General features: G+C 54.1%; 7 protein-coding genes across 7 annotated transcripts; 2 read left to right on the top strand and 5 right to left on the bottom strand.

The window, feature by feature from the left end:
* Positions 1–244: 244 nt before the first annotated feature.
* Positions 245–3,599, bottom strand: BO66DRAFT_394130 (5-oxoprolinase). Its single transcript, XM_025647918.1, has 2 exons — positions 1,752–3,599; positions 245–1,700 (listed from the first exon to the last, which is right to left on the bottom strand). The coding sequence occupies exons 1-2, from the start codon at positions 3,588–3,590 to the stop codon at positions 378–380; spliced, it is 3,162 nt and encodes a 1,053-aa protein (XP_025500910.1). The 5' UTR covers positions 3,591–3,599; the 3' UTR covers positions 245–377.
* Positions 3,600–5,058: 1,459 nt separating this feature from the next.
* BO66DRAFT_441525 (uncharacterized protein) lies at positions 5,059–5,717 on the top strand (the record flags this gene model as incomplete). The annotated part of the gene is made up of 2 exons (XM_025651346.1): positions 5,059–5,166; positions 5,226–5,717. The coding sequence occupies 2 exons, from the start codon at positions 5,059–5,061 to the stop codon at positions 5,715–5,717; spliced, it is 600 nt and encodes a 199-aa protein (XP_025500909.1).
* Positions 5,497–6,906, bottom strand: BO66DRAFT_394129 (seipin co-factor family protein). The gene has a single exon (XM_025647917.1). It carries the CDS (start codon positions 6,586–6,588, stop codon positions 5,890–5,892), a length of 699 nt encoding a protein of 232 aa, XP_025500908.1. The 5' UTR covers positions 6,589–6,906; the 3' UTR covers positions 5,497–5,889.
* A 271-nt stretch (positions 6,907–7,177) lies between these two features.
* Positions 7,178–9,495, top strand: BO66DRAFT_394128 (beta-N-acetylhexosaminidase). Its single transcript, XM_025647916.1, has one exon. The coding sequence runs from the start codon at positions 7,510–7,512 to the stop codon at positions 9,313–9,315; it is 1,806 nt and encodes a 601-aa protein (XP_025500907.1). The 5' UTR covers positions 7,178–7,509; the 3' UTR covers positions 9,316–9,495.
* BO66DRAFT_394127 (uncharacterized protein) lies at positions 9,481–11,648 on the bottom strand. The gene is made up of 3 exons (XM_025647915.1): positions 11,537–11,648; positions 11,113–11,403; positions 9,481–10,945 (listed from the first exon to the last, which is right to left on the bottom strand). The coding sequence occupies exons 1-3, from the start codon at positions 11,561–11,563 to the stop codon at positions 9,734–9,736; spliced, it is 1,530 nt and encodes a 509-aa protein (XP_025500906.1). The 5' UTR covers positions 11,564–11,648; the 3' UTR covers positions 9,481–9,733.
* Positions 11,649–11,870: 222 nt separating this feature from the next.
* Positions 11,871–13,633, bottom strand: BO66DRAFT_430878 (glycine decarboxylase subunit T). Its single transcript, XM_025650550.1, has 2 exons — positions 13,228–13,633; positions 11,871–13,168 (listed from the first exon to the last, which is right to left on the bottom strand). Exons 1-2 carry the CDS (start codon positions 13,605–13,607, stop codon positions 12,127–12,129), a joined length of 1,422 nt encoding a protein of 473 aa, XP_025500905.1. The 5' UTR covers positions 13,608–13,633; the 3' UTR covers positions 11,871–12,126.
* Positions 13,634–14,004: 371 nt separating this feature from the next.
* Positions 14,005–14,322, bottom strand: BO66DRAFT_441520 (uncharacterized protein; the record flags this gene model as incomplete). Its single annotated transcript, XM_025651345.1, has 1 exon — positions 14,005–14,322. The coding sequence occupies one exon, from the start codon at positions 14,320–14,322 to the stop codon at positions 14,005–14,007; it is 318 nt and encodes a 105-aa protein (XP_025500904.1).
* Positions 14,323–15,185: the final 863 nt, after the last annotated feature.

The following is a 15,185-nucleotide window of genomic DNA, read 5'->3' as shown; positions in this document are numbered from 1 at the left end:
CGTACCTTACAGTAAGTAGTGTGGGTCTGGGACGGCGGGGTCCTGTATTGCCTGTATTGTACGGTCTGCCGAGCTGTGCTGTATTACTTACGAGCTTACGACAATACCAGACAGTATCATTTCTGAAGCGGTCCCGTACGATACCCGTGTCTCCGTCTTACTGAAAACTGAAAGCTCGCGTACTTGTTCAGCCCGCACTGTTATTGAGCTCTATCGGTTGACGCTTGATCTGGACAATAGTTATCTTGCACATATACAATTCATACCGACTGTATCGATCTAAAACGCCTCGCTAGACATATACATCATTATACCAAAAACATCAATCCTCTGAATAAACCATTCAACGCTGTCCATCTCACCCACTCTCCATCAAATCAAGCAGATACAGCACCCCAACCACCGCCACCGGCCGTCATGATCACAATGCGGTCATGCGTCTTCATAGAGACGGTATTCTTCCCTCCGATGTTGACCTTCCTCTCCACCCCGGTATCCGGGTCCGTGGTCACCCACAGGTTCATTCCAGGCTGAGCATCGTCGCCTCCCTCGAGACCATAGGGACGGTAGACCCGTCTCTCCGAGAGGATAGAGACCTCCATCGGGGACAGGAACTCGACCTCTCTGACGACCCCATCGCCACCGGGGTGCTTGCCCTGGCCGCCGGACCCGTCGCGGAGAGTGAACTGGCGCAACAGCGTCGGGTACCGCTTTTCCAGGATCTCGGGGTCTGTGATGCGCGTGTTGGTCATATGCACGTGGATGCCGGACTCGCCGTTCCAGGTCGGCCCCGCGCCGCTGCCGCCGGCGATGGTCTCGTAGTACCCGAAGCCCGGGATGGTCTCGCCCGTGTCCGGGTCCTTCTTGGAGTTCGTGCCAAAGGTCAGGTTGTTGCAGCAGCCCTGGGACGCCGCACACGCCCGGAACGCTTTCAGCACCACGTCGGTGACACGCTGGGAGGTGACCACGTTGCCTCCGACCACGGCTGCCGCTTTCGTGGGCGAGAGGATACTGGGCGAGGGTACCCGGATGTCGATGGGGGCCAGGCAGCCTTGGTTCAGAGGCATGTCCGCGTTGATCATGCATCGAAGACAGTAGATGATGGCCGAGTGGGTGATGGCAATCGGCGCGTTCCACCCTCCGTAGACTTCCGGACCAGTGCCCTCAAAGTCGAACACCGCGGACCCATCGGTTCCGTTGATAGTGACCTTCAGCTTGATCGGGGTCCCGTCGTCCATGTAGTCAACTGCCTCCAATGGCTGACCACCAAACTTCTTGTGGAGGTCCTTCAGCAGATTGCGTACCGCAGTCTCGGCCGTAGCCTGAATGGCATACATGTACTTCTGAACCGTCTCAACTCCATACTCTGCAAAAAGAGCCTGAATCAAGGAGATACCACGGGTATTGGCGGCGATCTGTGCTTTCAGATCCGACAGGTTGTCCGAGATGCAACGAGCTCCAGAGCAACCGGGGTATTGCGCGGGTTTGTGAACCAGAAGCTCGATCATCCGCTTCTCATCAAACACACCGTTGCTGACAATCTTGTCACCTTCGATGGCAGCACCTTCCTGCCACAATTCGGTCGACTTGGGCGGCATGGACCCCGGGAGAATACCACCAATGTCGGCATGATGACCGCGAGAGGCGACATAGAACATGATCTCGCTACCACCGGGCCTGTCAAATACAGGAGTAATTACCTAGTTGAAGGTCAGTCCTGTCCACTAAAATATGTTCAAAGAATCACGTACAGTAATATCAGGCAGATGAGTTCCACCGCAGCTAGGGTGGTTGGCTACCAAGACGTCGCCGTCCTGAAGCTTGCCCAGCCACTTCTGGTGTTGGTAGCGTACAGCAAACTGCATGGAGCCAAGGTGAACAGGCACATGGGGCGCGTTGGCTACCAGGCCGCCATCGGGAGAGAAGAGGGCACAAGAGAAGTCCAGGCGCTCCTTGATGTTAGTCGACACGGACGTCTTCTGCAAGGTTCGGCCCATCTGCTCGGCGATGGACATGAAGCGATGACCAAAGATAGTGAGGCGGATAGGATCAATACCAGAGGAAGATGTAGCTTCATCTTCACTGCTCTTTGGTAGCTCCTGGAGATCTATCACAATGCAAGTATCCAGAATCTTGGCCTCGGCATTAGGCGCAACCACAACTGTTTGCGTCTCATCAATGATGATTGCTGGACCGTGTACTCGAGTGTTCTTGTCTAGTTTGTTCAGCTGGTACACCGGAGTATCGATTCGCTCGGATTTGCCATCGAAATAGGCTTTCGAGATAGTGTCTGGGTCACCGCTAACATCCTTGATTGTGGCTTCGCGGAGCTGTACCAGAGGGCTTACTTCCTCACGCACTTTGGAGCAAGCAATCGTACGAACGCGGACATCGTCCACCAAGACTGGCCGATCGGAGTTGAAGCCAAACTCTCGGCGATGTCTGGCACTGAACTCCTCCAGGAAGTCGGAGTCGTCTTCAGGCTTCAAGATCATGAGACTTGTGTCTGAGCCTTCATAGCGCAAGTTGAGATAAAGTTCGTGTCGAACTTGATCAGCTGAGAATCCTTGACTCTCCATATCCTTCACGGCCGCTTGAATCAAATCATCGAAGCGTTTGTCGAGAGTGGAGCGGGAAGTCGAGTATTCGGTGGAGAGGGGCTCTTGCGACTCCTTGACGACCTCGGCCAGTGCCAGACCGTACGCAGATAGGACAGAGGAGAACTTGTGAATAATGATGCGAGAGATTCCCAATGAGGCAGCAACCGTACAGGCATGCTGCCCTCCTGCACCACCGAAGCATGCAAGATGATGGGAAGCAGTTTCAAAGCCACGGGCTTCGGTAAGGTTGCGGATTGGGCGCGCCATTGATTCATCTGCGACCTTTAGGAATCCCAATGCGACCTCTTCTGCAGTGAACTCTGTTTGGCCCTTCTCCTTCCGCTCGGAGTTGATCTTCTCTGTGAGTTCTTTAAAAAGCTTCGTGGTGACCTCGAGGTCGAGTGGCTGATCCTCATTTTCTCCAAAGATGTGAGGGAAGTAATCTGGCAACAGCCGACCAAGGAACAAATTTGCGTCGGTGACTGTCAACGGCCCTCCTTTGCGATAGCAAGCAGGGCCAGGGTGGGCTGATGCTGACTCGGGTCCGACATAGAAGAGACCATTCCGCCACGAGAGGATGGAACCACCACCAGCGGCCACAGTGTTGATGTCCAATTGCGGAGATTGGATAAGAACACCAGCAACCTTGGATCCAAACACATGCTCAAGATGTCCATCGTAGCGGGATACATCTGTCGATGTGCCACCCATGTCAAATCCGATGACTGGGGTCTTCTCCTTCGGATCCCAGCTGGTTGCCGCGAATCCGACCACGCCAGCAGCCGGACCGGATAGAATCGCTTTCAGCCCGCTGAACCTGCGGAAATCTACCAGGCCACCATCTGACTGCATGAATTCGAAGCGACATTCGTGTTGCTTCTCAAGACCGCCCTCGAAGCTGTCCGAGATAGAGTCGATGTAGGTCTTGATGACAGGGGTGAGATAGGCATCCGCCGCGGCAGACATGCCTCTAGGGACAACCTTGATCATTGGCTGTAGTTTCGAAGATAAGGTCACGGAGAAGCCCATGCTCTCAGCCACCTCACCAATCTGGCGCTCATGCTCAGGGTACGCGAATGAATGGACCAACGCGACCGATAATGACTGGTAACCTTGGTCTTTCAACTCCTGCAGGACCCGCCGCACTTCGTCGATATCAAGTTCCTGTACCACCCGAAACTGTTCCCCAGTTGTGCCTTCGACGACTCGAGCTTCAGAGAAGCAGTCTTTGTCTGCAAGCGGGTGGCAGGGGACCACCCGCTCGTTAATTTCCACGACTCTCTCCGGCAGGACGCCAGGTCTCGCCATGGACAGATCGAAGATGTTGGGACGGGATTGATCACCGATCCGGAGCAGATCGCGGAAGCCCTTGGTGGTGAGAAGGACTGACCGAGCGCCCTTGCGCTCCAGCAGTGCATTGGTAGCCACTGTCGTCCCCATGCGAAGACTTTTGATGCGGTCTAGTTTGAGAGGCTCCCCTCGTGGATGTGGCTCGCCTGTGACGAGCTCCAAGATCTGGCGAATACCCTCGGTGGGTGCATCTTGGTAGTGGCCGGGGTCAACGGATAGTAGCTTGAGGATGATGTCGGGGCGACCGGGCACGACGGCGTGTACGTCGGTGAAGGTACCGCCACGGTCGATGGAAATGGTAATCTTGTCTTCAGACCCGGTCATCTTGCCGGATATCACTGCGAGACAAGACAATAGGGTTGGCAAAGAGTAATTAAGAGAAGTGTAGAATGGTTGAGGGGAAGTCAACGAGGGGCAATCGTGGGGTTCAAATAACAATCCCGCTTTGGGGAATTGTTGATAAGCTTCGGATGTCGTCAGTCGGCTGTATTTACTCCACAGAGAGTCTCATTGGCCCAGGGTCACGTGTCGGGCCGATGACGGCGGGGCGTGCGGAGAGCCCGGCCCGATAACGCCGTCCTTTATGCCCATGATAGCCATGATAAAGCAGAAGACCAAAGATAATGCACGTAGATAGGAATGTTAGAGTGAATAGTAATGAGAGACTCAGAACTTAGGGCGGCTGATCGGCTTGGCCTATCATCTCTGCCATCCTAGTTGAATCAGACTGCATTGCCGGCCCGGCCGCGATCAGATACATCTGAGCAAAAGCCTCATCTGGTCCCAGATTACTTAAGCTTATTCCCCTATGTTAACAACATCCTGGGACGTACATCTACACTGCACAAAAGTCGGAAACTGACAGCACAGCTTCATTTGGATGTCGAGACTAGGGGGCTGTGTCAGTTTCAGCCCCAAACATGCCAAATAGGTTAGCGTCTCAGGGTCTGGTGTCTGTCAGCCTTACCAGCATGGCAGTTTGAACAGCCACAGTAAAAGGCCCCCACGTCAAAAGGCATCATCATATATCAAACCGCTTCCTCCCCGTTTCTTCCTGAGACCCTCTGTTTTACCAGAGTTGAAACTCGGTGGTATTCGTCGAGACAATATGAGCGAATCAAGTGAATCCGTCCTGTCAATTCTCACCGGACAATCCTGGTTCTGGGATCCCATGCAGAGCAATGAGATTAGGTTTCATCCAAACGGAGCTGGCCACGTAAGGCTTTACCCCTTTTTTTCATGTCCGCGAGATCATGAAAGCTAACTCGGGACCAGTTGATCTGTCGTTACGAAACACAGGTGTGGATTATGGCGGAGTTGCATTGGAGATCTCTGCGCCCAGCTTCTCTCGAGCAGGTTGCTGCGACCACCGCCGATGGCCTTCTTAGCGAACTCGAGATTGAAATCCGACTCTCCAAGCGACAGACTCCAGAAACTTATGTTCCACCTGGCCGCCGCATCAACGAAGCTCTACTCACCGACGAGGCTTTTGAGCCCAAGCTTTTCACCGTACGATTGGAACGAGGATCATTCCTTACGCAGCATGATGGAGCGGGTGACAGACAAGGTGGAGATGCCTCAAGATGGGCCATGCGTCTGGTCTTTGACAAGTCTCCTTATCCCCAGCCCGAGGAGTGGAAAGAGATGACCAGCAGTCTTCAGGCGCATAAGATGTGGGAGTGGAATGAATTTTGCAGCTATCAGCTGCCTGAGAAGGGTCTTCTGACAGCGACTTGGTCAAAGCTGAGGGAATCATTTGTCTCCTAATGATCTATGAGAGAATAAGTGTGAATTTGTCAGAAAATAATTACAAGAATTCAATGAACAGCGACCGGGCTATACATCGATGGCTCAATTTCCCTAGACCGTTCTGACTCCACAATGACCACTCCTCCATATCCGCACCCCTTCCACAATCTTGGTCGTCATTTGGCTCTGCTCATCCTTCCTTTTTCTCACCACCCTTCTCTTTCCCTTCCTCCTTGCCCGAGTTTTCGTCGTCGTCGTCATCGGACGAGCTTCGCGACATCCAGAACCGAGAAAGCATACCACCCAGATAGGTCTGATCGACCCACTTGATGACACTGTAGAAGAACCAGCCCCAGCCCCACAGCGAGACACCCATCATGCTAGCCACCAAGAGGACCGGACCGAGGATGAGCAGCGACAGAACACACCAGAGAATAATTGCCACGGCAGCGAACAAAAAGACACCGGCCAGGAAGACGAGCAACGGGACTCCGCAACAAAGCAGCTGGCAGATGAGGAAGGTTGTACTAGCCGGCCGCTTGGATGCGGCGTCGTACAGCCGGGCTTGTCGTGGTCCCGGCAAGAGCCAGGAGAGCCAGCCCATGAGGTATGACTCCATCTTGTCGAACATTCGGGGTACCCAGCGACGATACCAGTCGCGCATAGGAGAAAGAATCGGGCCGTCATTGTTCTGATCGCGCTGGGCGGACTTGACTCCGTCTTCGTCTCCAGGAAACTGGCCGGGCAGCACCGAATCGGTGGTATTCTGGGCAGTCTTGTTGACCGTCTTGTGGCCCTGTTGAACCGTAGACTTGACGTCCCCGGTCAACTTAGGGGGTCGGCCCTGTAGGCCGCTAGTCGCCACGCCGGTCGCCGTGTTGAGGGACATTGTTAGGTCGGCACTGGCAGTAGTGCACGAGAGTCAAGCGCACAGGCCTTGTATGGAGGATGGGTAAAAAGAATAGGGAGTCTGTAGTAGCAGCACTGTATCTTCTTTTCTTTCGAGAAGGCGAGCAGCAGTAAATAAACAACACAGTGGATAGAGGGGAAGTATGAAATCATCATCATTTTTAAACCGGGTTGCCGGTAAATGACGTAGTGGGCGCCGTCACTGGTAATATGACAGCTGCTATAGCGGCCCACTCAGAACAGTTGATTGCACCACCTACCATGGTACGTTCTGACTTCTGACTGGAGTCCACAGTACTAAGGTACAGACGTAAGTACTAGGTATGTATGAGTAGTGTGGTCTGGCATTAAGTGGCTAAGCGAAAATGAAACCGATCGGGAAACAGACCCGTAAGGCATACACTAGCGGCCTGAGGCTTGAGAATTGCTTGGTTTGTTTGTTTGCGATGTTTGTTGTAAGTTTTACTGTATGTACTACTGACTAACTTACTCCCTCCTAAAGTTACTCCGCACTTTATCTCCTATCAATTTTCCTCTACTCGTAGGCTGTAGATAGTCTCACGTCTCCACTCAAATACTACCCTTTCATCTTCTGTCGACTAGTGTTTGGTAGTAGTACCACCCTGCCAGCTACTAGTCTAGCACCGATTCACCCGCATTCACGCCAACTACTCTATCATACTTCGCGCAAGTGAATCTAAGCTAAACATGCAGCAGCAAACACCTTGGAATGCTGATCCGCCCCCTCTTCTGCACCCCCTGTCCTGGAGGTGCCTTGGCCATCCATCACCTGGCCTTTTTCTTCTCTGATCTACCTTTCTTTATTTCTTTCTTCTCTTGCTTCCGTGCCACCCTTCAATCTCCCACTTCCCGTCTATCTTGAATCGGATATCCGTCTACAATGTTGGTTTGTCGCCTTTGGCCAGTATTTCTAGTACTGGCTACGGCCTCCGCTGTCTCAGTGAACCCCTTGCCTGCCCCGCGTAACATCACTTGGGGATCGTCTGGACCCAAGCACTTGGCTGGTTTTGTGACTTTACGCGCCCCTAACGACACCGACGACAACATCCTCGCCAATGCCTGGAATCGCGCCTGGAACACCATAGTGGACCTGCAGTGGGTACCTGCCGCCACCGAAGCCCCCATCTCAAGCTTCCAGCCCTTCCCAACTGCATCTCCCAAGGCCGCTCAGAGAATTAAGCGCGTCTCAGCGCCCTCGGTGCAATATGTCGACGTGGAAGTGAAAGACATCACTGCGGACCTTCAACATGGTGTCGACGAGTCCTACACTCTTGAATTGACTGAGGGGAGCAGCACGATTGATATCAGGGCCGCGACGGTCTGGGGAGCGCTTCATGCGTTCACCACCCTTCAGCAGCTGATCATCTCGGACGGCTCGGGTGGCCTGATCATCGAACAGTGTGTCTCAATCCAAGACGCACCCCTCTATCCGTACCGTGGCATCATGATTGACACGGGACGGAACTTCATCTCCGTCGGCAAGATCTACGAGCAGTTGGACGGAATGGCACTTTCGAAGCTGAACGTCCTGCATTGGCACCTCGATGACACCCAGTCCTGGCCCGTGCAGATCGACTCCCACCCCGAGATGATCCAGGATGCGTACTCGCCGCGCGAGATCTTCACTCATGCAGATATGCGCAGTGTGGTTGCGTATGCCCGTGCTCGTGCCATCCGGGTGATCCCCGAAGTTGACATGCCCAGTCACTCCTCGTCGGGATGGAAGAACGCGGATCCAGAGATGGTAACCTGTATCAACTCGTGGTGGTCGAACGATGACTGGGCTCTGCACACGGCAGTCGAGCCGAACCCGGGCCAGCTGGACATCATCTACCCCGGCACATACGATGTGGTGCGGGACGTGTACAACGAACTCTCGGATATCTTCCCTGACAACTGGTTCCACGTCGGCGCGGATGAGATCCAAGCCAACTGCTTCAACTTCAGCACGTACGTGACGGAGTGGTTCCAAGAGGACCCCTCGCGGACCTACAACGACCTGGCGCAGCACTGGATCGACAACGCGGTCCCGATCTTCCGCAACTACAGCGCCTCGCGCCGACTGGTCATGTGGGAGGACATCGTGCTCTCGACCGAGCACGCGCACGACGTCCCCACCGACATCGTCATGCAGTCGTGGAACAACGGGCTGGACTACATCAGCAAGCTGACAACGCAGGGCTACGATGTCATCGTCTCGTCGTCGGACTTCATGTACCTGGACTGCGGCTTCGGCGGCTTCATCACCAACGACCCCCGCTACAACGTCATGAGCAACCCGGACCCCAGCACCCCGAACTTCAACTACGGCGGCAACGGCGGCAGCTGGTGCGGGCCCTACAAGACCTGGCAGCGCATCTACGACTACGACTTCACCACGAACCTGACCGACGCCCAGGCCGCGCACGTCATCGGCGCGGTCGCGCCGCTGTGGTCCGAGCAGGTCGACGACGTGACCGTCTCCAGCCGCTTCTGGCCCCGCGCCGCGGCCCTGGCCGAGCTCGTCTGGTCCGGCAACCGCGACGAGCAGGGCCAGAAGCGCACCACGCTGATGACCCAGCGCATCCTGAACTTCCGCGAGTACCTCGTCGCCAACGGCGTGCAGGCGAGCCCGCTCGTGCCCAAGTATTGTCTGCAGCATCCCCATGCCTGTGACTTCTACCGTGACCAGAGTGCCGTGCACTAATGAGTATGTACTCACGACATAAGCCTTTGGTGTAACAGATCCTTTGTTTTGGAGCACCCCCTCGTTGGTTTGTGGTCAACATTGGATGATCTACGGGCAACTTATGAATGGCTGCTACAAGCCGAATCATCTTGCATATGTGTATAAGTGCTACTTAATCAAATGGCATAAATCCACGAATATACTTACTAGTCGGACCCTGCATGGAATCGTAGTCTACCGAGCTACTTGGCGTACTAGACCGAGCTGACATCCTCAGTAAATCCACACGGCGGCGGCCACATCGCCAGGGCACCATGACTGACCACGTTCAAGTCATCCAATTTCCAGATTAGATTAGCGCATTAAGCCCGCCTGATACCCGTAGAAGGAAAGATATATAGACATCCCTGCGAACTCCAGAACCCAAAAGGGAATTTCACCTCCTATCGCGCTTCAACGGCGAAAAGGCCGGAACACCGCCGAACCCCCGGCCGCGCGCCGTGCCCGCCTTCCGGAAATCAAAGTCCATATCATCGTCCTCCTCATCGATGATCAGCTTCTTCTGCTGCCCGCCCAGCTTGCGCTTGCGGACCTGCGGCTTGGCCAGCATCGAGACATTTCCCGCGCCAAAGATGTCATCGTCGTCGTCGTCGTCGATCGGATCCAGCCGCCTCGACGCCTGTCTCGGTCTTCGCGAATTGCCAGCTGTCGCTGTAGTTGTGGTATTGGCAGCGGTGGTCTTTTCCGGCCGTGCCTTGCCCAAGCCCAGGGATAGTTGGCGGGGTCTTTGTGCTGCTGCTGCTGCAGCAGCAGCAGCAGTAGTAGTAGGGGCGGGGACATCCGGTTCACGGATGATACTGTCCTCGAGCGAGGAGGACTCCTGGTCGCTGTCGTTGTTGGCGTTGTCGGCATGATTCTCGTTGGAATCTGCTTCAGCCGACGGAGCACCGGTGGTCCGGTTCAGGAACGGGGTGATCGAGAAGGCGGATTTCTCGCCGGGCAGGGCTGCGACGGCCGCGGCGCGCTTCTCCCTCTCCGCGTTCTTGGCGCGGACCGCGCCGGGCGTCGCGATCGTCAATTCCGGGTTGATCCGCGCGGCGGCCGCATATCGGTCGGTCGAGGACTGCTCCCTCGACCATTTGACGGGGACGATACTCGTCCCGGCCTGGAGAGGTTGCTGCTGGATGGAGCTACTGCTGTTGCTGTTATTGATTTGGGCCTTGCGGAGCTGATCCTTGGTCGCGAGGAGCTTTTTCGTAAGCGTCTCGATCTTGTCTTCCAGCGCGGCTTTCTCTGCATTCCACTTTGCAGTGGCTGCTTGTTGTTGTTGCTGCTGTTTTTGTAGCTGTTGTTGTAATTGTTGCTGTTGTTGTTGCTGCTGCTGCTGTTGCTGCTGCTGCTCAGACCCCCCGCGAGCAGAACGCGTCCGCTCGTGCGCGCGCCTCTCATTCTCAAGCTCCACCTCCAGCGAACTCAGCTGCCGTGAGAGCGTCTGCTTCTCCGCCAGGAGGGTCTGCGACGAGCTCTCCACCGACTGCAACCGCTGCACCTCGGTCTGCACCCCGGCCAACTCCTTGGCCAGCCGCATCTTCTCCGTCATCAAGGTTTTCACCTCGACGGATGTGTCGGACATGGATTCTAGCTCTCGCTGGTCGGAAATTTTAGCAAATGCCTTGGCACGAACAGAAATCCAACGATGCACCAAACAAACACAACAGCAAGGAGAAAAAAAGCCCCTCTCCTCCATCCGCTCCCCAAGACCCCGACTCAATAAACGAAAAGCAGCAAGGAAAAGAGGAAGAGCGTCAAACTTACAGCAAGATTCTCCTTCTCGTGCCCCAGCACATACACCGTCTGCTGGATGCGGTCCCGCTCCAGCGCGACCTGATTCAACCTCCCCAGGATCTCCAGCTCGGTGGAGCGCACCCGCCCGATCTCCTGGCGCGCCTGGTCGAGTTGCAGCTGCAGGTTCTCATTCTCGAACTGCAGCAGCAGCTGGTCCACCCGGTGGACGCGGCGGGCCTCCTGGTCGAGGAGCTGCGCCGCGGTGCTCACGGTCTGGTCATATTCTCTCTCGAGGGAGAGGGTATGTAGACTTAGATCATACTGTTTTTGCGGCGGGGTTAGTGGTTTGTGTTCATGTTGAAAAGGGGGGGAAGCAAGTCTTCGGTTTGCGTTTCTGGGGCAATTGGGTAGGCTCCGCGCGGAGAGGGTAGAGGGGATTGAGATCGGAGCTTACGTCTTCGGCGGTGCTGTCGATGCCCATTCTTTGTTGAGTTGTCGCTCGCGAGGTCATTCGAGGCAGAGATTGGGATATTGGCGATTGTATACCTGGTTTAAAACAATTAAAGGTATAGGATGGGGATAGAGCGATTGGTGACCACGGCACGTAAGGATGTAAACAGAAGGCTATCTGCTATCTGCACGTGACTATGATGCAAATGTCCCAAACATGCTGTGGGGCGCCTGATACCCAAGGCATCAACAGTCTTATCGCGTTGGGGTACAGACAGACGCTATTTCTCCTGGATGACGCTACACCTTTATAAAAAAGCTTTTCTATGCGATTAATTCTTAATTGTTTGAGGCAGAAGTTGAAATCACCAAGCGGTGAGCCTCGAATATCCACTGGTTGAAGCTAAAACATGCAGAGGGCCAAAACATAAACTTTGTATGTACAGTACAGTGCAAACTGGACTTGACGTCATACCATCATCGCAAAACAAGAGACTGGGGAATCTAAAACATCGTACCCAGATGAAGCAAAAACAGACGCTGAAAACACCTAATGTCTATCCATGTAACGAGTCCTCGAAAACAGTTTCCAATCTAAGCTTTGGGCCGGTAGAACTTGCTCTCAACCCACGGCATCCCGGTGACCGTGGCCTTTCTGACCTTATTCCGGACCAACACTCCCACCTCGGTTCCCTTCTTGTGCAAGCCATTCTTGATGTATCCCATCGCGATGTTCACACCTCCGAGCGACGGACTCGGCAGGCCGGAGGTGATCACTCCGATCTGCGCACGGGACTCGTCGTTGAGATCCACAATGATAGCGCCTTCGCGAGCAGGGGATCCCTTCTCGACGGTGAATCCCACCCGGCGCTGGGAAAGAGTCTTGGCAGGGGAAGCGACTTGAGGAAGGATCGTAGCAGCGCCGTTGAATTTGGCGGTGGCGGGATCGCGACGCTCCTTGCCCACAAGCCAGGTCAGGGATGCAGAGGGAGGCGTCTGCGAAGTAGAAATGTCGCTGCCGTACAGACACATGCCTGCCTCGAGGCGGAGAGAGTCACGAGCGGCGAGACCGGCAAGGCGCACCTGCTCAGGATTCGACAAAAGGAGCTCTGTCACACGGCGGGGAAGGGAAGGATCCTTAGCAGTGGGGATGCTAATCTCAAAACCGTCCTCACCCGTGTAGCCAGTGCGAGAGACCAGAAGGGGCTCCGCACTCGAGCTTCCATCGGGAAATGTCAAAGTGATCGACCGGCAGTTGCCGAAGTAGAGGTTGCTGAGGTCGAAGTCCTTGACCAGAGGCTGAAGGACAGAAGCAGCCAGAGGACCCTGCAGGGCAACGAGAGCACGGTCATCGAGAATTTCCCAGTTGATAGACTCAGGGCCGTGAGTAGACCGGTAGATGTCAATCTCAGCTTGGAGGAAGGCAAGATCTTCAGCGCGGCGGCCAGCGTTGGTAACAAAGTAGAAGGTATCAGAAGACAAGCGGGTGATCACAGTGTCATCAAGGATGCCGCCTGTGCCATCTTCGAGGAGGCAAGAGAGGGTCGATGTGTTGGGCTTGAGCTTGTCGAGGGAGGAGGGCGTGATTTTCATGAGAAGTTCCAGGGCGCCGGGGCCGCTCAAGTGGTGCTGAACCCTGCATGTCTGTGTTAGCAAGAATAAACTAAAGGTAGATGGTCGGGCACTGGAGCTTACATGTGGCTAACGTCAAACAAACTGGCCTTTTCGCGGGTCCAGTGGTGGCTCTCAACATGGCTCAGGTCGGAGTATTGGAGGGGCATCGAGAACCCCGCAAAAGGCACCATCTTTGCGCCGTTTGCAACATGGATATCGTACAGTTGCGTTTTCTTCAGCGAGCCGGTGGAGCTTGAAGAGGATGCATAGCGCAAGCCGCCGTTTGCGCGCAACGGAGCAATTGCAAGACGAGGGCGAGCAGTAGAAGTCGGAGAGACGGCGGCGGAGCGGAGAAGGCGGGGAGAAGCAATGAGGGGTTGTGACAACAGAGCTACGCTGCGAGAGCGCGAATTGGCAGCCAAAAGGCGAAGACCACGACTTGTAGAGCGGATAGAAGACATTGTGAGTTATGATGGTGAAATATGAAAAGATTGAATGGTAAGAAAGGAGGAAAGAAGAAGGGAAGGGGAAGAAAGATGTCGGAGTAAATGGCGGATGCGGAGAAGCTTGTCGATAAGCGGGAAAGTCACATGCCGATAGGACAGGCCAATTCCGCGGAAAGCGACTCGGCAATCCGTACAACGGAATCGATCTGCCAGCCATGTCCAGTGGACTTTTTTAGTTCCCCCACTATAGAAAACAACTACTAGGTATCTATGGATACAAGTGTCACGATTTTCGATATTGTCGATACTGATAAATGAAACTAATTTATGGGCCGTTGGATAGTCTAGCCAGTGCAGAGGTACCCATGAAAGCGCGCACATTTCAGCCAAACCATGATCACAACATGAAGACTTAATCAAATTCGTCGTTCGCAGCCTCAAATGCATCCGCTTCATCGTTACCATAAGCTCCTCTCTCCATTCTAGCCCCGTCGGTGAACGAGTATCGATCGGGGATTGGATCGCTGTATTGATTGACAGTAGACTCGAACATCTCTTCCGGTGTCCAGCTTGAAGTCGGATCAGCAGCTGCAGCCCTTGTGCTTCCTGAGAGAGAGGCGTCCTGCAGTCGAGAGGCAGCTTTCTGATCTTGAGTGGTGCTTCTCAGACGTCGAGTCTGGTCATCGTTCTGAGGGAGTCGGATGCCTGTGTCGGTTTTGGAGGACGGCATGGTGTGTTCGAGAATGGACCTAGAAAAGGTTAGACCTTAGTTTCAGGTCTTCAACCACGACCTGGTTACTTTCCAGTAAGATAAGTGATATACTTGATTGCTAAAGGAGATGGTGTATCAATATTGAGGGATTGCTCCTGATCGAAACATGTCAAGATCTACTTCACTTATATGTGCGTGCTCAGCAGTTCGCCACTCCTACTCTTGCATTCAGCAGCAGACCTCATACAACGACACTCATGCTGCATCACAACTGCGTCAAGCATAGTGAACACTCTTATCGTGGGGATACTTCGAAGTCAATTCAGAGGCTGGGAGGCTGGAATGAGCCGTGAGACTTGTTTCTGGTAAAGTATAAGCGGAAAGTCTGGATTCGATGACGTTTGAACCGATCTCATCACATTGACTCGAGCATTAAGTCACCAGGACACAAATATACCTTCATATGCTTTCTCTGCTAAGGAAACTCTCTTTCTAAGACCGAAGGGGAGTTGGTCTAATTCACGCGCCGCTTCCAGTATGTATACCTCATTGTTAAGGGTGACGAGTGGAGATCTATTCCGTCCCAATGCTTGGGGAGGATTCTCATCTCTAATGCATATTCAACATGCAGGAACCACTTCCTTCGTGGTAAGAACGGCCTTGCTTCTACTTTCGATTCACCTACCAGAATTGTTAGATAGTCACACATCCTACAACCTGTTGCCATGAAACTTGCGCTAGATCCCTTTGCAGACCTTTCTTTGACAAAACACGCAAGCCCTGACAAGGTACTTCTAAACCCCATTGTCCGTTCTCCAAGTGGCGTCGAATACCCAATTGGCAGCCTTTGTTCATACTTCCCCATGAGCAACAAAGCCCTT

Source organism: Aspergillus aculeatinus, assembly GCF_003184765.1.
Source record: "Aspergillus aculeatinus CBS 121060 unplaced genomic scaffold BO66scaffold_45, whole genome shotgun sequence".
In the NCBI taxonomy this organism is placed as follows: Eukaryota; Fungi; Ascomycota; class Eurotiomycetes; order Eurotiales; family Aspergillaceae; genus Aspergillus; species Aspergillus aculeatinus.
The sequence above is the reverse complement of the archived record's forward strand: the minus strand, read 5'-3'. Positions and strand labels throughout refer to the sequence as shown.